Raw genomic sequence first — 17,098 nt, 5'->3', positions numbered from 1 at the left:
CCCAAATGTCCTTACACAATGATAGACTTACTTAACCTGAAAGGAGGGATGTATAAATTCCCTCTTAAAACCACACAGCTGACCAATGACAGTTACCCAGCCACCTGGGGTTAAGTCTTCAAATCACTCTGCAGACATCCGATTTCTTGCCAACCCTGGGTTAGTCACACAGAGACCTCTTTAAGAATTTCATCTACTTGGAAAGCATTCATCCAATCATCATACGCAAAAGTGGCCTCACCATCTAGAGAGGCTTGAACTGCATCAGTATGTAATTCAAAGCGACATCCACAGCCATACATTTTAAACTTTTGAATAGCCCAAATGTCAAATTGTGCTATACTGTTGCACATATGTTTTAATGACCTGGAAGCAAATGCAACAGTCTGTTCTCTGCTACCTACTCTCTGGCTTCAGATTTCTCCTAACCCTTGGAGACTGGCATCCACAGTGATCATGGACAGACACTCGTCACTGAAAGCAGACAGAGCCGGAGCCTTCACAATCAACTCCTTTTACTTTATCAAAAGCAGTCTGCATGTCTTTCGTCAAAATGAACTTCTGCCCCTTAGCAACAGAGATCTTAGAGGTTCTAGTGCTATTGCATACCCAAACACAAACCAAGCATGTGGGTTTGATTCCCAAATCAGTGATGGTATGACCCAAGTAATCTAAATTCTTGGTAGCAAATTTGCACTCGTCCTTTCTGACAGTCATACCCGTTTGTGTGAAAACTGATAATACCTTATACAGAATACCATTATGTTGTTCGAAAGTTTCACCAAAGACAAGAATATCCTCCTAGTACGCTTGTACCCCTTTGAGATATGCCAACAGGACATCCATTAGCTTTTGAAAGACACTGGCGGCTGATGTCAATCCTCATCGCCAAATTGTAGTAAATGAAGATCCCAAAAGCTGCAGCTAAGTTAAAGATTTATTCTGAATCAGTTGCCCACAACTGGCAGTGACTGGCTGGCTCGGATACCAGGATGAACTGAAATGTTCACAGGAATCCTCGCCTGCCACTCAACTTGTTAGCATGGGCCCATTACAAACCATACCAATATTCAAACAACCACAAGGTTGAAGAAGACGTGCAGCCAGAGCGTGGAAAAGAACGCATGAGCCGTACCCACATACACGAGCCCTGCAATACACTACAGTCCCACCCAGCCAATAAGAGCAAGTCACATGGTTTTGACACTTATAAAAATGATAAGGATAGAGAAGGCAGATAATACAAGACTGCCTTAAAAAAGAGGGAGACTGCAAGCTTGAAGGGACACATCTTGTCACCGTAAGAGCATATCAACAGGGGCACTGAAAGGATTTGTGCCACCTACCTTGAAGTGCCTGCTGTTTAGCTGCTTCATCAGGATCGTATTTTCATTTTGCTGTAGCAACAGGTGAACCCAAATGGAGCAAATCTAGGCTGTTTAATATTATTTAGCATTAGATCTGAACTAAAATATCAAACAAATGGTTGCAGATTTTAGAGAAGAACAGTAAGACAAAGCAGCATTTTATTGAATATTTTTACATCTCTGAAACTTATTTTACATTGTAGTTTTTCTTTTTGAAATTTCTCCTCTTTTGTTTCTGTACATCTTTTTTATGAAGTAGTTAGTGAACATATGAACCCAAGGAAGCCACGCTGCATTTCACAATCTCGGAGCATTGGTCAATGTTCTTCTTGATTCGGTAAAAGCTCTCCACATACTCCGAACGGCCAAGGAGCTCAACAAAATCCTCATCATGAGTTATTATAAGAAGCTGAAAATTGCGTTGCTGTGATCGACTCTTGATTATCCTGAGGAGGAAAAACACAGGGGTTTCAAAAATGCTATAGAAATCAAAGCTATGCAGTCGGGATATCGCGCATCTGAGGTATATACAGTACATCAGAGGACATTATCCCAATGTCGGAAGTAAGCACTCTACAATTGCATAAGATCTTTTTCTTATGTGCTACAAACCTGAATATTATTGCTGATTATTCTAACAACTCACAGGATACCCAACCATCATTTTTTGTAAATTATTTGTTTGCTTTACTGAAGTGCACTTCACCTATATACAGTCTTGTACTGATGCCAATTCACGAAAGTTTCTACGTGGACTTAACATGGAACTTGATGGAGACATACACTGAATTATGGATCCAATGGAAGGGAAGATACAGAGCATATTCTTGTTGACTAAAAGCTTCAGGAAATAATAATGCAGGGAAATGATGGGCAGTAGAGAAGCATGATTACATTGCAAGCTCATGAGAGTGGTGTATTACTCTGGATTCTGTGTAACTTATACTAGAGAATCGGGGTAGTAATCCTTGGGGTCTCCGTCTCTTAGACAAGGCTATAATTTTGTAGATTAAAGACAAAACCTATTGTTGGGCCCCACCTCTGAGAAGCCACAGAAACCATTCTAACAACCAGTAAAGGTTAGTGAGGCACAGCGATATGATCTCTTCGAAAGCACTATGCCAGTTGTTTTAATTAGGTAAGGATTAAGTGAAGAGCAGGATAACTTTCTATGCAGTATTTAGTTGATGTGATCCTTGGTGTGAGTAAGACATTATTAACATCACACAAAGGTTGTAAGAGAAGGACCAGCCAACACATATTTCCCCGCTATGGTGCACAAGCCTGGAGGCCTTTTCAAGGCTGCTTACATATGAAACATGCATAGAACCAAATCATAAATAGAGAAAGTGAATACCCAATATTGTGAAGTAGTAATACTTACTTTGACTCCTCAAATGGCAATAATGATTTGTTTCATTCTCTTTATTCATTTTTGTTTGTGTCTGTCATTGGACAAAGGAAGGAAGATAACTTGGCAACAGCACCAATGTCCTCCCCATGGAAAACCAGTCGTAGATTTACAGACTGGTAAACAGTGGTTGAATGTAGAGTATTAGTAGGCATCGGGTTCGTTAAATGTATATATAAACATAAGCCAATTAAAATATCCATTTGCAGACTAAATATATCTGGGACAAAGTGGCAACAAATGCACACACACGGACACACAGCTCATGAGTGTACCCGTTGCAGAGCACATGGAAGTTAAAGGGTTTCCTATTGTCAAGTACAATTATTAATATTTTAAAAAGTTTATGTCTCTCAGTACTTACTCAACTAAGGCGTGTGCAAGAGACTCAATATTTTCTCGATCAAGATTGGTAGTGGGTTCATCGAGAGCAAGAATGCCACAGTTAAGGCAGAATGTCTCTGCAAGGGCCAGCCGTATAATGAGCGATGCAAGGACCTGAAAAAGACATGAAAACAGCGAAATTATTGATTAGCATTTTAATGGGGTGTTTTGAGGGAATTCCAATTATTCATACCAATGCTCTCGATTTCAACCAAATAGATGTGCAAATACACAACAAAATCATATTAAGTGGCTGACATAATGAATACTGATGTATTTTGCTAGAGGGGGGAGCACGTTAGAAGCGAAGGGAAATTGGAGAAAAAAAACAGGAAGAATAGATGAGCAGAGATTCAAATTGCGAAATGAAAAAAATGTGTCCCTAAGCAATCATTAATTAAAACTGTGTAATTGGTTACTTACTTATGAATTCCCATACATCATGAAGCATTTTGTCCATCTCTTGCGTACAAGTTTCAAAGAAAACCTGCTTTTGCATTGAGTTTCCAAAGTGCATTTATTCAAAAAGCAGTGAAATCGGGCACTAGTTGCCCCAATCACCTGTAAAGGAGAGGAACTTCCCTGGCTAAGAAAGAAAACACATTAACAACACACTATAGAAGTGTCTAGACTTGAGATACGAGACCAAGTTTCAGTTCTCTAACGAGTAGGTAAATGAATGAAATCAAGGAAAATACTAAATCTCAGTGTCCCTAAATTTTCACCAAACATGTGCGAGGCTTCTAAATGCAGTGGCAGCTGGTGACATTTGAAAGTGGTGTGGCGGAAAAGTTCGGTATGGCTTTGATGTAGAAGGCGAAGCGGGAAAGCTTAATGGACAAACGTAGAGTTCAGGATGGGTCCTTCTACTGAGAAAAAGTTTTTAAAAATTGCCAAATGGTGCATTTGAAAGCAAATGAATTTAGTGAGAAAACAAGGTTTATAAAGCTTTTTCCCATCAGTAGGAGGGCAACAATGTAATCTTATTCTTTTCTGCTAGCCATTCGATTTAGTAGCAGTAATCACTCTCTTTTTCCAATCGTGTATACCAAGTCTCTTAGTTTTACTTTAGGGTATATCATCAAGAGCTGTGCATTATCTTAAGATCTATTATCCAATTCAAAAACATCACTTTACGTTTGCAAAAACAGCCAACGCATTTCATCCTTACTAGGGACTTCATCAGGGCAATTATCTGAGGTATCTTTTCTCACATGCCCATTGTTTCTATTCTGGTCACTTTAATTCATCGATCTCACGTCTTGCTTGATGTGCTGCGGGTTCTCGTATTGACATCCGATAGCTCGAAGCAAGACATGAGATTGATGAATCAAAGTGACAGGAATTGAAACAATGGCCATGTGTGAAACGAAACCTCAAATAATTGCCCTGATAAAGTCCCTATAAGGGATGAAACGCATTGGCTGGGTCTGCCAAAGTAAAGTGATGTTTTTGAATTGAATAAAAGATCTTAAGATAATGCAAAAGGCTTGATGATTTACCCTAAAGCAAAGCTGGCTTGGTATACACGATTGGAAAAAAAAGAGTGATTACAGCCCCTAAAGTGAATGGCCAAGAGAAAAGAATAAGATTACATTGTTGCCCTCCTACTTATGGAAAAACCTATTGCTCAGGATTGAGTTATGGGAACTCTAGGAGTTGGCACAAACTTTGAAATAGAGTGTGCCTGTGCACTTCAAGGATCACTGCTTCTACATTTGTGAAAAGGTTTATAAAGCAGTGGGAAAGTATAGTATTGAAATATTAAACACATTAAAAACTGCCCCATATCTTACTGCATTAATATGTCCAACAGTTACATTAAAGTGCAAGTTGTACAGCGCGACAACTGCAGGCCCTTTAAACTGTGCGCTTTCCCACTGCATGTGGCATCAACTTTGGAAGAAAATGTTCTAACCAGGCTTCGGGAAGCACCCACAGCTGCTGGCTGCAATCAGTCATATAGAAATATGTGCAGACAGGTTTTTACGTGGGATGAGAAAAGTGGGGGCTCTCTAAAAGTGAACATGTACAATACATTTCTGATTCCCATAGTGTGCCACCCAACCAGTATTTTGGTTTCTCTCTGAGATGCTATTACATCCAGATATATAACACAACAACTGACATACACCTAAAAGTTGTCATGGGTGTTAGCGGTTTAAGATAAATGAGTAACAACAATGATTTGTTATAAATAGTTAACTTTGAAAATGTTCTAATTCTGAAATTGTGAGACTGTGAATTAAAATATCATTGAGACCTGTGGAAGGAGTATTGACCTTCAGTTATGTGTGCTTTATGTTAGATAAGTATACCATTTTTCGCTACACATTTTCAACTTCCTCTCTTTCCTCTTTAGCACCCTCTTTTCACTCTCCCTCGAATCTCTCATCTCACCACCCCAAACATACACTGCACTCACTCACATTTAAGCACTACATTTCTTTTTGCTCTTCTACGTTCATAGGAAAGGCCCCTGAGATATCCTATTTTAGTTCTGGGAGCAAGGGGGAGAACAAAACAAATAAATAAATACTGAATTCCCACTGGAAATGTATTTCTTCAATATTGGCTTAAACAAGCTCTATGGGCTGACCATAAAATGACCCAATACATTCAAATTATACTAATTACAACATTTGCATTCATCTATTTCTTATTTAAATTTTTTGAAAACATTTTTAACACATCTTTAATATGAGCCTCTACGCTACCAGAGCCCGTTTTTGGAGCAGGATTAGATACATGCCAGACAATTCAAGCAGCAGCGTCCAGTTAAGGAGCGTTTTCAGTACCATTTGGATCCCCTTACAAGCTGAAACATGTTTTACGCATAGGGGCTTCGAATACTGAGTAGATTCTTGCAGCATGATGAAAGCTATTTCCACAAAATATTAAGTTTACATTCTGGAATTGCCAGATACAATGCATAGACTCATTTCAGAAGAGATGTAAACGTCTCAAGAACTATGAGATACCCCCAGCAGATCCACCGCCATTGAATTGCAAATACAGGTGGTCCTGAAGAAGGTGAATTCAAATTATAAGTTCCACCAAAACATATGTTGAATTGATGTCACAAGAGCCCAAAAAATGACACACCAATGGCTGAAATCGAAGCTATTACCCCGTTGTATTAATTAGTGTATGTAACATGTGGCTGGGATAAGTATGAATGGTATATGTGTGTAAATGTACACTTCAGTGTGCAAGGAGAGAGCGGGTAGTGTGTGTTAGGGGGTCGCATTATGATACTTACAAATAATTCTTTTTATACAGTTTTCAGGTTTTAAAGGCTCTTGTTTGATATAAAAATGATGTGTTTATAACAAGGATATGCTCTAAACAAAGTAAAAACATATTGTAGTAGAATTGTCTGGTTAGAAATGGGTTTTTCATATAAAAAATGTGTTAAAAATGTTTGCAGAAAAGAAAAAGAAAGATGAATGCAAATGTTGTAATGAGTATAATTTGAATGTATTAGCTCATTTTAAGGTCAGCCCATAGAGCTCATTTAAGGCAATATTGAAAAGAATGCACACAATAAGGAGCTATAGAGGGAAATAAACCCAAGTCGCCCTCCTCTCAAGCAATGAACATATACACAAGGCTGGGTCTAAGAAGGTATGTACACCATCAACTGCGGTACAAATCCCTATATCTTTGGGTATTTTATACTCCCTTCTTTTCTTAGGTTGGGGTAGTCACCAACAGCCATTCACCTTCCATTTTTTTCTTTTTTTTTTTAAACTTAATACAGAGTTGTTACTTATGGCAATCCCCACTAATGATCCTCTCAGTGTAAGAACTCGCACGTCACATACACCGGGTGTTTTTAACAATCCTTTGAAAAAAGCTTTTGAAAAAAATGTGAAGAGACAAGATGACACCTCACGTGCGCAATACCAATTGAGCTTGCTGATTAGTACTCACCAGCTCTGCCCACTTTTATCATCATCGGTTGTCATCTTGCCCAAAAATAAATAAAGTGTCCACACAATTAAACCCAAAATGTGAAGGTAAGTGGTGACATAATCACATACCAAATTGCGACTGAAGTGTAAGAATAAAAAATGAACGGGATGTACTTTCAATAGGACCAACTTTATTCCTCCTTATCTGTGCACCCAATTCAAAACTTAAAAAGGTTGCAGAATATGCATACCATTGTATTTATGCCAACATGTTTCATCGCCGAATTATTTATAGCGATTTCTTCAGGGCAAATACAGTCGCTTGGCACCAGCCGGGGACACCTCTTAGACTTTCATTCGGGGACTGCCAAAAGTAAAAACACAATACACATATAATTCCCACTTAATACCCAATTCTGCGTCAATGAATAACTTTATATCTCTTGCTTAAATGTATTCATTACCCTTATTGAGCCATTGGTCTGCGTACCAGCTCCTTTTTATTTTTATTTTTATAGGTCACAGCACGAGCTCCATATGGGAGTCCTCGTAGTGGATCGGCATTCAGCTGTAATACAAATCTGGGGACAGGAATATTTCTCATTAGTCCCTGTAGCTTTCATTCAATTCTCTGTACAACACCCCGAGTTCTACCTAAGTTACATCGGGGCACCACTTCAGCTATAACAAGCGCAGAACTCTCTGCCATTTAGGCGCACGCTTGTTTAAGTCCCTTTCTTCTGTACGTGTAAAAAACTTGTACCTGCCATTCTTACTGACCCGGTATATTTCCTTGGAAAAGGCCCAAACGGTTCATGCAATCACCCACAAAATTGAATAATGGGGAGTGAAACCCACCTCTCTCATCATTACCCTGTTTAACAATGCTGTTTCACGAGGTTTAAACCGTCTAGTAAGTTGAAATTCCGCCAAAAGTGGACTCATAAACAGCACTTGCTGACAGTTTTAAAAGGAAAATGTTACACACGTTAAGGTTTAAACTACCCTTCCGGTACAACCACTCCTCCTTACCACCCAAGGTCTCACGGAGCTCTTTATCTCCACCGGTCAGCCATATTCACCCTCTGCCTCTGTTCTTAATCTTACGCGGGAAGGTGGCAACGTCACCGCGTCATGACTGTAGGCGCTATCTTAGATTGGGGAGTTTTAACAGAGAAGATCGTTTTTACTCAATAACTCGTTTTACTTCTATTTGTCAAGATCTTATATGGTGCATTGACAACCCGCCCCAGGTGCACTATGTTCGTATATTGCTCTTTCTTAAGGACGAGTTTATTAGTAATTCTAGAAGTATTAACACAAGGCCCCCTCCAATATGATCAGTATCCCTGCATTAACACTCTGGGCGCCATCTTAGGAGGGAGCATTCATCCAACTTTCATTCTAACAATAGATAGGTATTTCTCTTATCGAATCCACAGTTCCCTCTTATATTGCTGGTCTCTATTAGTTTTCCTTTATATTCTCTCAAAGGAGACCCTCTATATTGGGAAAATGTTAATTTTAATTTTTTAAAACACAGTTAGTGTAGTTCTCATACATATCTATGTTAGTCCAACTCCCTCGCTATACTTTCTAATTATGTTTTTTAACATTATTTATAGATATCTTGCCCAAGATTAAATGGTGCTATGGGACCCATCAATGAATTTCCCAATAGTTTCAGATATCGTGTAGGTGCCCTCTTCCTATCATAAATGGGATATCATCTGACCAGCAAGACCAGTTTTTACAATCTCTTGCTCGCACTCTCAGCACCCTATAATAAGAGGGGAGATGTTCTACAGCTCAGTATTTTGCTTTGCTCCATTCAATTTGGTCGTTTAACCCGGTTTGATCGGACTTCTCCTGAAAAATCCATTGCGCTTCTTTTGAGGCCAACAGGTCCTCGCCGTTTTGGGGGTTGGCTATTATTTTCTCAAGTACCACCCAAGTAAAAGTATGTTTAGTCTCATGGCAATGTTGCACCAGTCTAGTAGTAAGTTTGCCTATTCTAATCGTACTCAGGTGTTCCTGCATTCCAACCTTCACCTTCCTTGTCGTAAGGCCTATGTATTGGAGGCCACATTGGCAAGTCAACCTGTAAACCACATTCGCGGTGTTACAGTTACTGAAACGTTTCAGATACCAGGTCTTTCCTGAATTCAGAGTAACACTCAGTGTCTTTTTGGTAAGTCCACATACAGAGCATGACCCACACGGATAATGCCCTGGAGGAATAGTTGACTCTGTTGACTTCTGTAACATTTCCACCCGTGTATGTACAAGTTTATCCCTTAAGTTGCTAGATCTTTTAAAAGCAAACCTAGGGGGGGCATGGTGAAATCCTTAGTAGATAGTAATGCCCAATGCTTACGTATAGACTGGCGAATCCGAGTTGCTAAAGGATCAAAAGTTATGACCACGGGCAGACACTCGTCTCTTGTTTTCTCATTTTTCTGGAGCAATGCACTTCGAGGTGTGTTGATCGCTCTTTTTCTTGCCTGTCTAATGATTTTACGAGGATACTGCCTCATTTCCAATTTCGCACATAAACCTTCTGTCTGATCAAGGAATGCTGCGGTGGAGGAACAGTTCCTACGGTACCGGAGGAACTGTCCCACAGGTAGATTATCTTTGAGGGCTCTGGGGTGGTAGGAATTGTAGGACAACAGTGAGTTCTTATCCGTGGGTTTTTGATGTACTTGGGAGCATAGTGTATCCCCTTCTACATAAATATCCAAATCAAGGTATACCGCTGTCTGGTTACTATAATTCCATGTAAATCTAAGACTAGCATCCTGATGGTTGAGCCAGTTAAGAAAATCCAATAGCTCGCCTTCAGGTCCTGACCAGATGCAGAACACGTCGTCTATATACCTCTTCCAGAGCCGGATCTTACTCTGGAAGGGATTAGACTGATGGTATATGACGTGTTCTTCAAACTGGCCAACATAAATACAGGCCAAACTGGGCGCCATTGTCGTGCCCATTGAAGTACCCGTAGTTTGTAGGTACATGTTGTCTTTGTAACAAAAATAATTCAGTGTCAGGGCAAGTTCTATACACTGTAACACGAAAGACTGTGGAGCATCGTAGAACCACTCTTGTCCATTAAGAGCATGCGCTGCTGCCACCAGCGCAGCATCCTGTGGTATGCACGTATAGAGTGACTCTATATCAATGGTAACCAACAGTTCATGACCTGAGTCAAAATGGAAATCTTCTAAGATGTTAAGAATTTCAGTTGTATCTTTGACAAAGGATTGTTGGTTGATGACAGCCTCCCTAAGAAAAAAGTCGGCAAACTGTGAGAGGGGCTCCAACACCGATTGGATCCCTGACACGATAGGTCGACCAGGTGGGGGACGTTGCGGCTTATGGATCTTAGGTAAAATATAGAAGGCCGGAGTTCTTGGCTTCTCACTAACCAAGAACTCCGCCTCCTTAGTCGTGATCCACTTTTTTTCTTTCGCAATGCCTACCATCTTCTTGATAATCTCAAGGAGTTCATTAAGGGGGTCTTGTTTCAGTGGGTGATAGGCATTACGAGCGCCCAACAGCCTCATCACTTCAGTATCGTAATCGGTGGTATTCATCACGACCACTGCTCCACCCTTATCAGCATTTTTAATCGTCAATTGCTGGTTATTCTGTAGGCCTCTTACTGCCTCCCAATCAACCCGGCTCATGTTGTTATATTTAGACACATTGCCATTTTGTTCAAATGACACAATGTCTTGTAGTACATTGTTTTCGAATACCATCACTTCCGGGCCAACCATTGTGTTGGGCGGACAAAAATTGGAAGGTTTTCTTAAAGAAGTATTAAACGTGAGTGCTGGGTCTTGTGGCTTATTAGCAAAGAATTTTTTCAGTTTCACTCTCCGCAAAGTTTCTTGAAACTCGACCCTACACTTGAAAGGATCATGTATGGGAGTGGGGACAAACCCTAACCCTTTGTTTAAAACTATTTCTTCATTAGTGGCGAGTACATGATCTGATAAGTTCACCACGATGTTGTTTTCAATCATACCTGGTTCCGTCCGCGACTCCGTGTTATCCTCGGGGAGTGAGTTTGCCATTGCTGGTTTTGACTGCCCCTCCCGCGGCCTCTGCCACCCGGACCTCCCCCTCTGTTGCCCCTGTGGCCATGTCCTAAAAAAGAGCGTAGGAGAGCACCTAGATCTTCATTACTCTTATCTTGTTGGTTAAATCTAACTCTAGCAGGGTTAGTCTGAGGGCCTAGCTCTTCTTCTTCACTGGAAGTGTTGTCGAAAGTCCAGTTGTTAATTGTACGCTTAATTTGTTGTCTCCCACCTCTGCCTCTGCCCCCCTTAAATGGTTGTTCTAATGTTGTATCATAATGTTTTTCATCTACATAAGGGAACGCCCACTCATGGGAAAAACGATCAAGATTGCGTTTCAACCCTTTGATTTTCTGGTTGATCATATAGTTTTTATAATCACTCAAGTCTTCCTGGATTCTTAAAAGCTGCTCCTTGGTGTCAACAAGAGTAGTATCTTGCCTGATACTTTCTTCAAGGTCCAAGATTTCTTTGAGTAATTCTTCACTTAATCGTTTAGCAGTATTAATTATAAGGATTAGCCAATCACGTGTACATTTGTTGGCAATATAGCTCCAATCCAATCTAAAGGTTTTGTCTTCCAGGAAAATGTTTGGTTCTATCCTCACCAGAAGACTTGCTGGGGCTGCCCCTGCCCTCAAATATTCGGTCATTAACGCCCCATGGAGAGCTATCCTCACTTGTTTCTTCTTAGTTATACTGAGTCTTTCCCACTCTTCCCTTGCAGATGTCACATTTAATAGGGGGGCGTCGGGAAACAGCGAAGGACCTGATAGAATCGCTGCTATATGCTCATCTGAGAAAGCTAAACAGTTCCTATCCATTTATATATGGGAAGGGCTAAATTATAAACTGTCAATCCACACCCCAAGGGTATCTAAAGTGAGAACTCAAAAACGTGTGTGTGTCTCTCAAACAACTCAATCTGATTATAATTATTCTCTAAAAAAGCTCTCACGGCTGATCCGCCGTTCTAAATATGCACACAATAAGGAGCTATAGAGGGAAATAAACCCAAGTCGCCCTCCTCTCAAGCAATGAACATATACACAAGACTGGGTCTAAGAAGGTATGTACACCATCAACTGCGGAACAAATCCCTATATCTTTGGGTATAAGAGAAATACCTATCTATTGTTAGAATGAAAGTTGGATGAATGCTCCCTCCTAAGATGGCGCCCAGAGTTTTAATGCAGGGATACTGATCATATTGGAGGGGGCCTTGTGTTAATACTTCTAGAATTACTAATAAACTCGTCCTTAAGAAAGAGCAATATACGAACATAGTGCACCTGGGGCGGGTTGTCAATGCACCATATAAGATCTTGACAAATAGAAGTAAAACGAGTAATTGAGTAAAAACGATATTCTTTGTTAAAACTCCCCAATCTAAGATGGCGCCTACAGTCATGACGCGGTGACGTTGCCACCTTCCCGCGTAAGATTAAAAACAGAGGCAGAGGGTGAATATGGCTGACCGGTGGAGATAAAGAGCTCCGTGAGGCCTTGGGTGGTAAGGAGGAGTGGTTGTACCGGAAGGGTAGTTTAAACCTTAACCCCTTGTGTGCCCATGATGAGCTGGACTCGTCATGGGCTGCGGTTGCGCTGTGCCCATGACGAGTCCAGCTCGTCATGAACCCCGCCCGCTAATGTAACGGCCGGCACAGGGCGGGGAAAGGGTGTGGCACACAAGGGGTTAACGTGTGTAACATTTTCCTTTTAAAACTGTCAGCAAGTGCTGTTTATGAGTCCACTTTTGGCGGAGTTTCAACTTACTAGACGGTTTAAACCTCGTGAAACAGCATTGTTAAACAGGGTAATGATGAGAGAGGTGGGTTTCACTCCCCATTATTCAATTTTGTGGGTGATTGCGTGAACCGTTTGGCCCTTTTCCAAGGAAATATACCGGGTCAGTTAGAATGCCAGGTACAAGTTTTTTACACGTACAGAAGAAAGGGACTTAAACAAGCGTGCGCCTAAATGGCAGAGAGTACTGCGCTTGTTATAGCTGAAGTGGTGCCCCGATGTAACTTAGGTAGAACTCGGGGTGTTGTACAGAGAATTGAATGAAAGCTACAGGGACTAATGAGAAATCTTCCTGTCCCCAGATTTGTATTACAGCTGAATGCCGATCCACTACGAGGACTCACATATGGAGCTCGTGCTGTGACCTATAAAAATAAAAAAGGAGCTGGTACGCAGACCAATGGCTCAATAAGGGTAATGAATAAATTTAAGCAAGAGATATAAAGTTCTTCATTGACGCAGAATTGGGTATTAAGTGAGAATTATGTGTGCATTGTGTTTTTACTTTTGGCAGTCCCCGAATGAAAGTCTAAGAGGCGTCCCCGGCTGGTGCCAAGCGACTGTATTTGCCCTGAAGAAATCGTTATAAATAATTCGGCGATGAAACATGTTGGCATAAATACAATGGTATGCATATTATGCAACCTTTTTAAGTTTTGAATTGGGTGCACAGATAAGGAGGAATAAAGTTGGTCCTATTGAAAGTACATCCCGTTCATTTTTTATTCTTACACTTCAGTCGCAATTTGGTATGTGATTATTTCACCACTTACCTTCACATTTTGGGTTTAATTGCGTGGACACTTTATTTATTTTTGGGCAAGATGACAACCGATGATGATAAAAGTGGGCAGAGCTGGTGAGTACCAATCAGCAAGCTCAATTGGTGTTGGCACGTGAGGTGTCATCTTGTCTCTTCACATTTTTTTCAAAAGCTTTTTTCAAAGGATTGTTAAAAACACCCGGTGTATGTGACGTGCGAGTTCTTACACTGAGGGGATCATTAGTGGGGATTGCCATAAGTAACAACTCTGTATTAAGTTTTTTTTAAAATTAAAAATGGAATAAAATACCCAAAGATATAGGGATTTGTACCGCAGTTGATGGTGTACATACCTTCTTAGACCCAGTCTTGTGTATATGTTCAATATTGAAAAGAAACCAGGTCCAGTGGGATTCAGCATATTTTCATTGTGTTTCATTTTACTCTTGCCTTGTAAATATTTTGACATCCGTATACCCCTTCATAAATATTTACATGGAATTTCAATTTCAACTAGAATACATGACCATTTTTTTGTGTGCTCTGCATAGATGCCAATCCACTGACAGGCACTTTGCTTTGCCTTAAGCCTCAGCGCCAGCGCTCTCAATCAAAGCCCATCATAAACACCTAGCACAACTTAATGTATGCACCAAAAATACAGGCTCAAACATGATGAAATATCTAGCTCTCTTGGGGAATGCAAGATTAAGTAAAACATGTGAAATAAGAGAGAAACTAAATCGCTGACATGCCCTACCTTAAAGTTTTTAAAGTTCATTGTTCGTAAATCAATCCATGTTTTTGGCATTAATGTTAAGGGCATGAAGAAAGGGACAGTTTTAACACCATACTACAATTAACTGTATTTACTGTAAGCACACATCTCGCTTTGCGCTTGACTCGGATATTTGGATCAACGTCGCAAGGGAACAAGGACCCTGCTCATCTTTTGGATCAATTTCACAGGGCAACAAACACAGCAGTTCCACTTCTAAAGAGGCCAGCGACCTGCAGCCAGAGTCTGGGGTGTCTCAGTGGGGGAGGTTATCATGGCGAGGTATCTCAGCACAATATAAATAACACAAGATTAGCATCATAACACTTACCATTACCGAGGACAAGACACCAAATAACACGTGCTTGCATCCACTCCTATGTGTGAATAATGGGAAAGGGTGGTAACTATGCCTCTGAATGACGAACGTCTCGCATCATGCAGGGATGCAAACTGTGACACCCAAAATCCGGACGCTGTTAGCGTCACACGCCTACAGTGGATACCACAATAGATCACAATGGCAATGAAGGGCTTTATAAAGGCAAGCCCTGCGTCGTTCTTCACAGTGTAGAAAGTTAATTTACTACCTGGTTTCCGTCTTCTGCATCAGAGGAAGGCGGAGCAAGCAGCCTAGGACGGACAGACAGCCCAGCCTTAAATACATCAATTTGTTTTTAGAGACAAGATCATATCTCTAAATTAATCAAACTATTTAATTTTTTTTAATGAAAATGTGTAGTAATTACAGAAAGGCGCAGCCCCAGGGTCCTAATGGAGAAACAACCCCTTTCTAAATGCACAGTAAGGAGTTTAGGTGCCAAGATAAAAACACTGTTTAGCTGCAAGGTGAGAAAGATTGCGGATAATGGCCTAATAAACATGGATACGAAAATGTACACATGAAAGAATCTGTGGCTAGATAAAGCCTCTACCAGATAGGGTGTTACAGAAGGTAAGTAACCTGTTCATTTGACAGAGACTTCTAGCCACAGATTGCTTACCTTGGAATATATACAAAGCAATCTCTCCCTGGAGGTGGGTCTGTGAACTGTTTTAAAATAAGAAGTCCTGCAGGACAGAACGGGATAAATGCTCATCTCGCCGAACTGGACCATCGAGGCAATACTGTCTGGCAAACGTGTACATTGATGCCTACGCAGCAGTCTGACAGATGACCAGAACTGGGACACCTCTAGCCAATGCAGTGCTCGCAGCTGTAGTTCTGGTGGAGTGAGCTCTTAAGCTCTTAAGCCCTCAGGGGGCTGTTTCTTGGCCATTGTGTAGCAGATCTTGAAGCAGAGAATGATCCATCGATAGATGGCTCTCTTCTGAATTACCTTTCCTTTCTTTGCGCCCTCAAATAGTTGATCGTACACTCAGAATTCTTTGGTTTCTAAGGCTGTTTTTGGATCCAGGTAGTGGAGTTTCTCCTCTGCTTTAGAAGGATGAAAAGGTGGGAAAAAGGTAGGCAGGGTGATGTTCTGCCCCCCATGAAAAGGTGTGAAGACCTTTGGCAAAAAGGATGCTCAAGTTCCAAGAACTAGCTTGCCTGGAAAGAATGAAGTGTAGGAAGAATTAACTGAAAATGCCTGCAACTTGCCAACCCTCCTGTCAGATGTTATTGCCACAAGGACAACAGTTTTGAGAATTAGGAGCTATAGATGGCAGGTGTGCATCGGCGAGAACTAACTTCAAGTCCAATTTGGGCATAAAAAAGGCTGCGGGTAGAAACATATGCTGCAAATCTTAAGGAACCTAGTCACAACAGGTGACTTAATAAGGGAAGGTTGGTAGGGCAACTGTAGAAAGGCAGAAATGGAGGACTGATACCCTTTAACTGAGCTCAAAGCAAAGCCTTGCCTGGCCAGGGATAGAATGAACAGAAGACCCTCAGACAAGAGCGCGGACAGAGGATTAACAGATTCAGATGTAAACCAAAACACAAACTTGTTCCATGGACAAGCGTAAATAGTTTTAGTAGAAGAACCCCAGGCTGCCAGAATGACATCACGTATTTCTGGAGGAAGATCAAACACCCTCAACTGTCTTCACTCAATATCTATGCATGAAGGTGGAGAGTGGAAAGGTTTGGGTGCAGTAACCGGCCCTGGTGCTGTGAAAGACAATGCTTCTCACTGGAGGACAGATACTCAAGCTCAGGAATTCAGGATACCATTCTCTCGGTGCCCAATATAGAGCTACTAAGATGACTTGGGGCCCAGTCATTCTTGATCTTTTTGAGAACAAAGGACAAGAGTGGTATTGAAAGGAAGGCCTATAAAAGGCTTGAGTTCCACTCGAGACGATAACTGTCTCTGAGCTAGAGTTGCCTTCGAAATTTCAGCAAGCAAAACAGCTGACATTGTGCATTCTCGTCGGAAGCAACAAGATCTAACCAAGGATCAACCCACTCTTTGTGCCAGCTCCGGATGGAGACGCCATTCGTGATCTGCCAGGTATCAACAGCTGAGTTTGTCTGCTTTGTCGATCAGAGAGCTCACCTGGAGTTGAACCAACAGGGATATGCCCTGTTGTTCCAGCCATGTCAAGAGGTGCAATGCCTTTGAACAGTGTCCACAAC

At 41.1% G+C, this 17,098-nt stretch overlaps 1 protein-coding gene across 1 annotated transcript in view; it reads right to left on the bottom strand.

The window, feature by feature from the left end:
• Positions 1 to 1,493: 1,493 nt before the first annotated feature.
• The window catches only part of RAD50 (RAD50 double strand break repair protein), a 495,519-nt gene continuing 479,914 nt past the window's right edge, over positions 1,494 to 17,098 (bottom strand). Inside the window, exons 25-26 of the mRNA XM_085618052.1 lie at positions 3,143 to 3,276; positions 1,494 to 1,813 (exon numbers count right to left, since the gene is read on the bottom strand). Of these exons, the coding sequence (XP_085474178.1) occupies positions 1,627 to 1,813; positions 3,143 to 3,276 (321 nt within the window). The 3' untranslated portion in view covers positions 1,494 to 1,626. The remainder of the gene's footprint in view (positions 1,814 to 3,142; positions 3,277 to 17,098) is intronic.

This window comes from Triturus cristatus, chromosome 7 (assembly GCF_964204655.1).
Source record: "Triturus cristatus chromosome 7, aTriCri1.1, whole genome shotgun sequence".
NCBI lineage: Eukaryota > Metazoa > Chordata > Amphibia > Caudata > Salamandridae > Triturus > Triturus cristatus.
Note: the sequence above shows the minus strand (reverse complement) of the source record. Positions and strands in the feature narration are given on the sequence as shown.